The sequence below is a fragment of the Nicotiana sylvestris genome, chromosome 6 (genome assembly GCF_000393655.2).
Source record: "Nicotiana sylvestris chromosome 6, ASM39365v2, whole genome shotgun sequence".
In the NCBI taxonomy this organism is placed as follows: domain Eukaryota; kingdom Viridiplantae; phylum Streptophyta; class Magnoliopsida; order Solanales; family Solanaceae; genus Nicotiana; species Nicotiana sylvestris.
In genome coordinates, this window is record NC_091062.1 from 194,452,512 (window position 1) to 194,464,724 (window position 12,213).

The 12,213-nt window shown below is 39.5% G+C and overlaps 1 protein-coding gene across 1 annotated transcript; it reads right to left on the reverse strand.

Moving 5' to 3' along the window:
- Nucleotides 1-2,369: 2,369 nt before the first annotated feature.
- On the reverse strand, nucleotides 2,370-2,933 carry LOC138871888 (uncharacterized). Its single transcript, XM_070149804.1, has one exon. It carries the CDS (start codon nucleotides 2,931-2,933, stop codon nucleotides 2,370-2,372), a length of 564 nt encoding a protein of 187 aa, XP_070005905.1.
- Nucleotides 2,934-12,213: the final 9,280 nt, after the last annotated feature.

Below are 12,213 nucleotides of genomic sequence, written 5' to 3' on the forward strand. Positions count from 1 at the left end.
TGATCCTTTCCGTTATTGAGAGCATGGCATTTTCAGTCAAGAAGGTTCTCAAATGAGTTATCTTTCAGTCAAGAAGGAATTTTCTTCCATTTGGCAGCTTATAATGGGTTTTAATTATGAGGGACCTGATCAGACACCTGTTCACCAAGTAGAAAGCAGTATTTACTACTTTTGCACAGAATTTATTGGCGATTCCATAGTCGATGAGCAATGTCCATTCCACATCTTCGAGTTCCGTTCTTTCTTTCAGCAATACCATTTTGATGTTGAGTCCTTGGTGTAGAGAAATTGTGCGTGATCCCCCCATTTTTGCTTTCTCTTGAATCTTCTTGACAAGCACCATTAACACCTCGAGAGTCTCCTCCTTTGTTTTGTGGACCTGTGTCTAGGTGACTATTGAGTTTGGCAGACCTTGCACCAGGTCCTTCTGGATTAGTTTATTCAGAGGTGAGAAGCTTGCATACACCAATCTTTCATGCCAATTTTCCGACCTCACCCATCTCATACCACCAGCTTTTGGAGATTCATAGTCGACCGAGTGGATGTTTTTGCTTCCTTTGTCCACTGAGACCACTCGACCAGCTATCATATTGGTACCTGTACTTTAGGCCATTCACATAGTACACGTTCCCAACTGAGTGCCAAAAAACCTTTCCAACTTTACATTTATTGAGAATGTACCCTCTCCTTTTTTTTTGAGGATACATTCCCTTCCTACAGGGCTTTCAGTGAGAAGAAATTCATGATATTTTTCAGTCACATGCATTGAGCATCCATAGTCCATAGTCCATCACAGTCCGCTTTCTCTCTCTGTTCCCTAAACATGTAAATCAAAGGTTAGATTTAGAAAACCAAACTAGTTTGGTCCCTTGTTATAATAGAAAGGATGAATAAGGGTTTTCCTAGTCTATGCAGGTAACATCCGCTTCTTGTGAGTGATACCTGGTCCTTTGTTAGTAGTCACTTTATTAGTAAACACTTTGTTTTTCTGAACAGACTGAACTCTGGCCTGGAAATTTTCTTTAAAATGCTCATTGTTCCCACAGTGGGTACATAGCCAGTTATCAGGGACAATGACATAGTTGTTGTGAGGGTTGTAAGGAGTTTTCTTCCTTTGGAACCCGATGCCCTGCCTGTTTCCACTATTGTTAAGATACATGATAGTGACATCATCTGAGGACCAGGTCCACTTTAGAGATTTCTCAAGATTAATTCTCAATTTCTCCAATTTAGTTTGAAGTTGCTGATTCTTCTCGAGTTTACTACATAGACTGGTTTTCACAACAGTTAATTCCTTTTCAAGCAAGATGTGTGTCTCACTAGCTACTTCATTCCCTTTCCCAAGACTCACATTCCTATGTTCTTTATTGAGTCCCTCAATAGTTTCCTCTAGATCGGTGCATATCACTAAAAGGTCATCCCTCTTTTCCCTAGTAGTTGCAATTTTTCCTTCTAAGGTGTGTTTCTCATTGCTAAGACCTTCTATTATTTCTTTTAAAACAACAACTACTACCATCAAGTCGTCTCTCTCATTTTCCACACTAGTTATTCTTTCATTCAAGGCTTCCTTTTCTTTTTCAAGATTAGCTATGATCTCATTTAGGTCGACTACACAGACCACCAGATCATCTCTAGATTTCTCGGCCTCTCCTAGTTCTATGGTCAGGATCTCCTTATCATTAACAAGGCTATAATAAGCATCAATTAGGACATTTGTTTACGACCTTAGCTTCTTAGAAGAGTAGGATTTCAGATTTCTCTGAATATCCCTGAAGTTTACCTCATCGTCTTCATCTTCTTCATCATCATCAGACTGAGCCATCAACGTAAACAGTGAATCATACTTCATTGCTTCCGTTTCTACTGCCATCATGGAACTATTTTCTGCATCTGGTTCCCTTTCGGATTCACTAGAGGCGTCTCCCTAAGCAGCAAGAGCTTGCTTAACAATATTGTCAGCAGGACTTTTTCGATTGAATCATTTGTCTGGAACCGAGTTACTTTTTGCTGCTTTGTCAGGATTTTGTTTGTATTGCTCCTATTTTGCAAGTGGAAAGTCTTTGATGAAATGCCCTGGCTTTCCACATCTGTGACAGAGATCGTTGTTCCTTGCTTTGCTTGAACTGCCCCACTTTGGTATACCACCATTTCTTCGAACCATCATTTGAAATCTCTTAGTAAGATAGGCCATGTCACTATCTTCATCACTTGAGTCACTGCTTTCAGTTTTGAGTACCAGGTTCTTTTCCTTCTTATGCACTCTTCTTTCACTATCTTTCTTTCTTTTCATCTCGTATGTCTTCAGATTACCAATCAACTCATCCATAGTCATTGTTTGTAGATCTTTACCTTCAGTAATGGCGTTTACCTTACTTTTCCCAAGAACCAGGTAGAACACTAAGGATTTTCCTTACAAGCTTGTTTCTGGGAATGACATCTCCAAGTAAATAAAGCTCATTTATGATGGAGGTGAATCTGGTGTGCATATCTTGTATAGACTCATCATCCTTCATCCTAAAGAGCTGATATTCCATGGTGATCATGTCGATCTTGGATTGTTTGACCTGAGTGGTTCCTTTATGTGCGGTTTGCAATACTTCCCATATTTCTTTGGCAGTGTCACAAGATGAGACTCTGTTGTACTCATCAGGTCCTATGCCACACATCAAGATTTTCTTGGCACGATGGTTCTTTTCTATAACTTTCCTGTCAATGTCGTTGTACACTTTTCTGCCTTTCGACACCATTGGTCCTATTTTTTCAAGCTTCTTCATAGGGGCATGTGGACCATCAAAAATGATGTCCCACATTTCTGAATCTTTTGCCATCATAAAATCATGCATGCGGGTCTTCCACCAGCCATAGTACTGTCCATTGAATCTAGGAGGTCTATAGGTTGATTGTCCTTCCTCAAAGTTGGATGGAGCAACCATTGAGATCCTTTATAGGTGTTAACCTTTTAGAAAGAACCTGCTCTGATACCAATTGTTAGTTTGTATGAGTTCACAAAACTATAGAGTACCTGGTCCTATATGAGATGATGCTAAGGATGCTATAGAAACTGAAAGTAAAGAAGACAAAGGATTTTTGCGTGAAAAAATCCCACACAAGGGGATCAAAAACCACGACCTACTCTTGTAGGCTTTTACTTCACTAACTTGTAATCTCCCTATTACAAGCCACTTTGCAATAACCCTATTACAAAGACTTCAACTAACTTGTGATGCTCTCACCACAAGACACTTTATAACTATCCAGTTACAAAAGCTTTAAACTTATGACTATTCCTAGTCACAACATAAACTCGGAAGTTTACGGATTTTTGATTTTTTCCTAAGACAAAGTTTCTAAGAAAGCAAACTAGGAAATACAATGAAGAGCAAATAACATGATTACAACTCAACTACGGATGTACATAAACTCGTTAAGAAACTGATCCTTAGTGGAGTTGTCTTCTTGTTCTTGATACACCAGTGACTTCAATGCCGGATGAACACTGTTATACTTGAGAGAATATCACTAAATGCACAAAAATGTTGTGCTTTGCACCAGGTTGTTATATCACAATAGATAGTGATGTCAATTTTTGGTACACGCTTCTTCCCAATGAGAAGTGACTGTTGTACTGTCTGCACAACCACTTCTGTGCAGTTGCATTCCAACTGGATAGTCGACTTGTACTTCTGTCAGAGAACACTATCGGACCAGGTCCTGGTTGTGTTCCTCGTTTGTATCAGTTGCGAGACGGTGCCGTATAGTTGACTTGTACTTATGTCAGAGAACCCTAAGGGACCAGGTCCCTGTTGTGTTCCTCTTTATAATGATTGTGGACAGTCACTGACTTGTACTTGTGTCGGAGAACACTAAGGGACCAGGTCACTAGGTCCCTGTTGTGTTCCTCCCTATGGTCGTTCATTCATTTGTTGATTTTTAGACTTGGACCAGGTCAGTTGAAATGTATAACATGTGGGCCAGGTTCTCTATCTGATTCTTCACAATAAGTTTGTTAGATCATCAAAATATAAGAAGCATAAGGCAAAGACATTGAAAACCCATCATAAACGATACTCCCAAAAATATTTTTATTAATTTGTACACAAAGGTAACATAAATACAAATGTATTCACCTCATCATCTTTCACATTGTATAAATCTTCATTAGTATTTTCAACCACTCACAACAACAATGTTTCCTTGGATCTTTGGCCATTCACAAGATTCTTTATTCATGGCACGATAGCCGTATTTCATATTCCACGCTTTCATAGATCATCATCATAAATATCAACCTATATAATATATTAGAAATCACAACTTTAAGTTCATTAGAAATGAATGCTTTAAACACAATAGATTTCTTTTCAAGAAATTGAGTAAAATAATTGGTGATCGAAGCGCAAGTTAAAATCATAAACAAGTAACACGTCATTTTTTCTTGAAATATTTTTCCCCAAAAAGGGCAATACACAATTTCAATTCATGAACACGTAAGAGCTCAAAACACATTGGAAATACTTGCAAATCATATCAATAGTTAAAACAACCACATTTGGGCATGACTTGAGTACATAAGCTTTTAGGTAATTCTATTTTCGAAGTCATTTTAAAACAGTTGAATCAAAGCTTATTTCTTAGCCTTTTTCACATCATCTAATTTCATTGAAACCACTAGCCACAAGTATAACTTTCATTCTTGGCACGGTGGCCACACTCTATATCCCAAATTCACTTATTTTATTTTCTAGCAACTTTATAGATTATCAACAATAAAACATTTTCAATCAAGGCTTTAGATACACATATGAGCAATTAAGAGTCTTAAGCTTATCGAGTTTTTCTCACACAATTTGGCATACTAGCTTTCATTTGAAACACGACTCAAAGACATAGAATTTTAATACACTACCCATACTTTGTGTGAGCACGTGATTTTTGCTCTATGAGAACTACTCCCAAAAATTCAAAATAAACTGGTTTTGTGTTGTTTGTGATTTATTTATATTTTGTCTGTGCATGTTTATTTCTACTTTAATTTAGAAAAATACAAAATATGTGTTGCATGTGAATTTAGGGTTTAATTTTACAATTTAGGAATTAATTAAACAATCAAGTTTGTTTTACAAATGGAAAAATCACAAAAAATATGTACTTTGCATTTTTAGCATTTAATGTCCAAATTGTGTTATTGTCTTTGTATTTAATTTTGGGTGATAATTATTATCAAGGGTTAATTAGTATCCTTTAAAGTTGATTTTGGGTTTTGGTAATTAAAAATCAAAAAAGAAAATAAAAGAAAAGAAGGAACAAGAGAAGAAGGGTTAAAATCGGATTGGGCCAGTCTAAAAGAAAAAAGTTCAGGCCCAAATGTCACCCCCTAAGTCAGCCCATACCCGCCCCAAATCCAGTCCACCTGCGACCAGCCCAGAATGACATCGTTTGGGCATTGTGAATCTGGACCGTCAATCTCATACGATCAAATAGTCCAGTCCGTCTCCAGATATACCCAAACGACGTCGTATCTGGGCAATAAATCCAAGCCATTGATTTGTTTTGATCTAACGGTCCCAGGCTTCCCCCACAACCCGGTCCATTTCAAACCGGGTTGACCCAGTTTCGAGGAATGGCCAAACGTACCGTTTCCTTTAAGTGAAATGATTCAGGCCATTGATCGTGCTTGATCCAATAGCTAGGATTCAACCACCCCCTCCGTATATAAATCCAACCCCTCACCTCACACCCCCCTAAACCATACCCCTGTTCATCGTCTCTTTCAGAGACAAACCAAACAACCCTCCAAACCATAGCCGCCCTGAAACCCCTTCGCCTAAAAGTCGGCGGCAACAACGCCGATGACCATGAAACTAACACCCCTAGAGCACCTAACCACACTCTCCACAAATCCCTTACCTGTTTTGCTCGAATCAGACTGTAGCTTCTCGAATCTTCAATTGAAGATTCAAGCAAACTTGAAACCCATACCAACCAGTCCCAAACTCACACAAAGGCACCCCCTGACCACCCTCCTTACGGATCTGTTAACCGTTAGCCTCGAATCAGCCTGTAGTTTCTCGAATCTTCAATCGAAGATTCGAGCAGAACCTAGATCTACCCCAACCAGTCCCAAACTTATGCCAGACATCTCCCTGACCTCCCTCGTCACCAAACCACCGTTGGTTTAGTTCGAATCAGACTAGAACCGTTCGAACCCCAAATCGAACCCCTAAGAACCCTAGAAAACAAAGGTTGAAGTTTGTCCGAAGAAAAGGAATTTGGGTGTCCAGTGGACCTTAGTCGAAGTGTTCTCAGTTGAGAACACTCGATTAAGGTCCGTTCAACCTCAAAAAGGTACGAGTCAGAGTCCAAGTCAGGATCGTCTAGTCTCCGAGTTCCTGAGGTATTTTCCTTTTCCTGTCTGTTCCATTTTTTGTGTTTGTTTATTCTGTTTACTTTAGTGTAGCTTTATTGATTTTTCAATTTTTGTCAATTGGTTCTGCCCTTCTCCATCAGACCTTTTATTTGGTCCAATTTTGTCATTGCTTCTGTTTGTTGTCGATTGTTATATATTATAATTTGTGTAATCGATTGAATAAGTGTCATCGATTAGTCTGGTATGCCTAAATATTAGATTAGCATGACAATAGTCTAATTTGTGGTTCATTTTTGTTTGTTTCCGTTCTGCCTCGTTTGTGTTCTAAAGTTTGTATTAAAATGAGCCCGTTGGTATATTTGAATTTAGAACTGAGCTTGTTGGTATATTCAGTTCATTGAACTGAATTTATTGGTCATTTGTTATCCTGAATCTATCAATCCCCTTAAGGCTCTTATGGTTGTTTTCTCTTTTGTATCCCAATCTGACTAAGGCATATGCTCATCTAGTTGATTTCAGTTCATCTGTTGCTGAGCTAAATGTGATTGGTTCCCCAACATAGTTAGTTCAATATGTGCTGCCCTGAACCCTTGGGCTTCATTTTTATGCCATTTGATTTACTAACTGATCTGAATTGGTTATAGCTGTTGTAGTTTGTTGGGTTCAGCTTAGTTAGTTGGTAGGTTTGAATAGGTTAGAGTTGCAAGGTTCAATGCAGAGTAAAAAGGGTTGGGTAGGACAGTAATTTCAGGGGCTTTTAGGAGGGTAATTTGGAGCATTGGAAAGTTTTAAAATGGCTAGTTTAAGTGGGCTGTCAGTAAAACACTTAAGTACCAATAAACTAATGCATTTGTTTAGTGCTAATAGGGAACAAGACATAGTGGTAGGGGGAGGTTTAAAGGAAATGGATTAAGAATAGGTGCCCATACCTGTTTGAGAAATTAAATAAGGGAAGGACAAGGGTAGTGGGGAAGAAGTGAGTTAAAAGAGAACAAAACATGTAGTAGTGGTAAAGGAATATCATGGGCAAAAAATCTGATAAGGCAGAGGGGGCAGGTCTGTTTTGCATATAAATAGAGTCATTTAAGACAGATTTGAGGGAGGATTCTGAAAATCTGAAAGAGAGTGCTGGAGAGTTTAAAAAGAGAAAACAAAAAAGAAAAGATCCTGTTTCATTGCATCTGTAGGAGTAACTCGAATTCTGGACAGTGAATCCGATTCCCTTTGATTGCTTAAGTGGTTCAGTGGTCTACTGGTTCAGTTTCGGGTTTAATATACGCTTGGTTGAGTTTGGTTTGTGGGGATATTGGTTGCTGCTGTTTGGTCTTTTACATACTTTCTGGGCTGTGTCGATAGCTATTTGGAACTCCCAACTGCTTGTTGTTGAATTGCTGTTCTATTGCTGCTCGTATTACTGTTGTTGCTGATCTCTCTTCTACTTTATTTCTGTTCCAATTCCAGGTACACTTTTCGAATCGCCTTGATGTAGCTCCTTGAAGTTGAAAAAATGGAAATATTCACAGATTTGTGTTCATTTGTAGGCTGCCTATTGTTTACAATTGGATGAATTGTTAGTTAATTGTACCTAGTCAATATTGATTATGAGTTTTGTATTATGTGAATAGTGGATACACACGGATTGTAATTAAGAGCTACTGAACTGCTATGCTCATGTTGACATGCAGTTAGTTTACAAATCTGAGCTGCTAGGTTGTCAGTTTGCTTTACCATAACAATTAGTACTAGATGAAGTTATTTGAACTCTTGATTTGTTCTGCTATAAGTGATTCATGTCAAAGTGAGCAATTAGTTAGGGACAATAATTTAATTAGAAACAAAAGCATCAGAATGTTCGAATGTGCGCTGGTTTGTTTTGGGACTACTTGAATTCATGGTTATCTAGCAACCGCTTTAGTATAGATAGTGCTCACTTTAGTATAGCACTATTCTGTTAAAAAATCAAATTCAGAAACATGATTGGGGTTGCAAATGTATGATGGGTCATCAAGTTTGATTTCGAGTTTAACCTAATATCAGTAGGCATCAACAGTTTAGGCTAGCAATATCAGTAGGCATCATCAGTAACTTGTTTAAAATAAGCAGGCACCATTAGCACTGACTAAACAAATTGGTCATGATAATTGGATATGAATAAATAGTTAATTTGAACGAGCGTACGTCATAGTATTTTATTACTATTTGGCAAACACACTCTGGAGAGTTGGAGTAATTGTGGGGTACAAATGCTTATCCCGCAATCTTTTCGGCCTGATCCTGTTCATTTGAACTAGGCTAGTCCTAGGCCCACTTTGGGCCACTGAAAATTCACGGTTGGCCTGCATGAACTTTATGGCTTGGGCTCTTTGGGCCCAAGACTGATATGGCACGTTAGCACTTAAGGATGGACTGGGCTTTTAAGTTAGGTAGTGGATTCAAATTAAAAGGTTCGTCCTTTCGTTTGGATCCGGACTTGAACTTGAGGCCCGATTTTGTAATATTAATTAATTAGGACTTTTTCTTTTCTTTTTTTTAGAGACAAATAAAGTTGAAAATTATAGATTGCTTTAGGTTTGCCCTTTTAAAATAAAAATGAGATGAGCCTCGCCAAATAAAGCACCTAGATTGCGGGGCTCTCGATATTTGTATATATTAAAATACTTAGATTCTGGGATAGGCCGTTTAGTGAGTTTCACGGCCATTTCCCAAAATAAAAACGCGTTAGTCTCTTTAGGCGCGTACTTTAAATAATATTACCTTCTTAAATCCGGGTGCACATTTATGCGACCCAAATCCAAATCTCAACGAAGTCAAAATATGTCGATAATTACGGGTACATTGATTGTGACGTGGTTCGAGATGTATTTTCACGATGTTGCAATTCTCGTTAAAAAATAATAAATAAAAGCGGTAAATAGTTAAAATTTATACATAGGTTCAACATGTATTAAAATCAGATAAACAAGTCGAATATGACAGTTGAGCGACCGTGCTAGAACCACGGAACTCGGGAATGCCTAACACCTTCTCCCGGGTTAACAGAATTCCTTACTCGGATTTCTGGTTCGCGGACCGTAATACAGAGTCAATCTTTTCCTCGATTCGGGATTCAACCGGTGACTTGGGACACCATAAATCTCCCAAGTGGAGACTCTGAATCTTTAAATAAACGAATCCCGTTTTGATTATCCTTTAATTGGAAAAACTCCCTTTACATATACCCTTTTTCGGGGTGTAGGTGAAAAAAGGAGGTGTGACAGCTCTGGCGACTCTGCTGGGGATTGAACCCAGAACCTCTGGTTCAGGGTTCAGAATTCGAGCTTAGATAATTTGTTATATTTGGCTTTGTTTATTATCTGATTTATACATGTTTGGGCCTAATGTGCTAAATGCTGCTTTTACCGCTTTGATATTATCTGAACTGTATATAAACTGTGCCGAAACCCTTCTCTTCTTACCTCCGGGGATGTGCTTGCTGGTTGAGACTCCCTATTCTGTTAGTGTCATACCTTGAAATAAGAAAGAGGCCGGACAAGTTACAAAGCCGGACGATCTCGCAGGTCCCCGGTACGTAGCCCCCTCCTCGACTCGAGTTGTTCGCTCGGGTACACAATCTAGAACAAATACCCAGGTTGCAAACCTAGAATAACTCAGCTTCATGTCGGATCCCTAGTAGGAACGTTCATTTGCGTCATGTGCTTTTGACTTTGGAGGCTCAACACAAGGGTTGGGTCTGTCTAGGACAGGTGCCAAAACGACAAAAGACCATCCTGATGCATCCAACTTGCTACCTGTGCATTTGTTTGCTTCGGACTTGCATGCTGACCGGCTTTTGAATACTTTGAGGAAAGAGAGATAGAGATGGTTAATCGCCTGTTTTGAAAAAATCAATAGCGTCGAAACTCTGTCAAATTTTTGAGAAAATGGAAAAAGGGGGGTTTTGTTTATGAAAAATGGTTTTATTTGCCATTGAAAAGAGTCTTGTTTTCAAAAGAAGTTTGTTTTATCTAGCCGAACTATGCCGGTTTGATTCTCACAGGGTGCGGGATACGTAGGCAACCCTCATCGGGTCCAACCTCCCCTTTTACAAAAATAGCCAAAAATGTCAAAGTTTAATTAAATAAGTCGGGTGATGCCGTTTTTTGGCAAGAATAGCCGAATGTTCCCGAAAGGGACGCTGGAAGGCTGACTTTGCATAAACGGCCACTTTTAGTCATTTTTGAATTTTTGACCGGTTGACTCACCCAGCTTTAAAATCTTTGTTCCCGAAGTGCTGAAAAGCCGTGTGCGGAACCAGATCTTCCTTTCAATCTGTGGAAAATTAAAAAAATAGTCAATTTGTTGAGTCAAATAAATTTTATTTCTTAATCACCTTAATAAATGTGAAGGATGAGCACGATGCAAAATGAACCTTTTTCAATGACTAAAATCCCTTTCAAGTTGCGGCTATGGTGGGATGATTTAGGTGGTGAAGGGCAAGAAGAGGTCATGAAATATCTAAAAGGTCTTACGGGTTTATTGTAAATCCAGCCTCGGGGGGATATCATAAGAGCTTTGGTCACCTGCTGGGACCCGGCACACAAGGTCTTCCACTTCTCCGATTTTGAACTCACTCCGACTTTGGAGGAAATAGCCGGGTACATCGGAAATGCTGAAGTTCCATTGAGGCAAAAATACATGGGTGCTCCGAGAGCTGTCGCTGTGCATCGGTTTTTAGATTCGTTAAAATTACCCAGGACGGTCCATAAACCAGATCTGGCCGCAGGATTTTGTAATCCAAGTTTCATATATGATAGATACGGTCATGTCGGAGGATTCAACAACCCGGGTAACAAGTTATGCAGTAAAAGTAACCGTCAGAAATGGGACGAGCATAGACGAGTGGCTTTTATGATAACCTTTTTGGGCCTTTTTGTATTTCCAAGGAAAGACGGAAACATTGATTTGAAAATAGCCGGGGTCGTCAGTACCTTGCTCATTCAAGATAAAAGCACTCTTGCGCCTATGATAGTATCTGATGTCTTCCGAGCTCTCACAGCCTGCAAAGCCAGAGGGAGCTTTTTCGAGGGGTGTAACTTGTTGCTACAAATATGGATGACTGAGCATCTCTGCCACCGTTCCCAGCTCTTGAAATATGGCTCCTCGAAGAAAACTTGCATAGAAGAGTTCTACACAAGAATCAAGGGGGTCAGTCTACCCGAGGGAGTTACGACATGGACATCATTCTTTCGGACCCTCACCGCCAGCCAAATACAGTGGACACTAGGATGGTTGCCCGTTGACGAGGTCATCCATATGCCGGCAGCTAGGACCCACTTTCTATTGATGGGGCTCAAGAGAATTCAGCCTTACGCGCCATATCGGGTTTTGAGACAACTCGGGAGATGCCAAACAGTGCCACATGAGGAAGATCTTAGTGCTCAAGTAATTGAGATTAGCTCTGACGGACAGTTTCCTGAAGCAAGAGTCCATCATATCTGGAGTGAATGCCAATATTTAAAAATAGATACTTGCGTGCGGGATCGGGCCAAAAGCGAAGTGGCACCAGGATACCTTGCTTGGTACAAGAGAGAACTTGAGCACGAAAGACCGGCTAAAAGACCCCATCTCCAGGAGTTCGTCAAGGCGTCGCAAGAACAGTGGGATTGGTTGGCTAAAGAAGAGAGTTATAGGGCAGAAATAGGTCAGCTAAAGCAACATATTAAAAACCTGGGATTTGAAAATAGTTTGCAAGTTGACACCGATCAGGGAGAAAAGAACAAATTGGCCCAAGAAAATGAGGCGCTGAAAGCCCAAATCTGACAAATGAGGATAGATGCTGACAACCAACAAAGGAGTCGATCGGATGA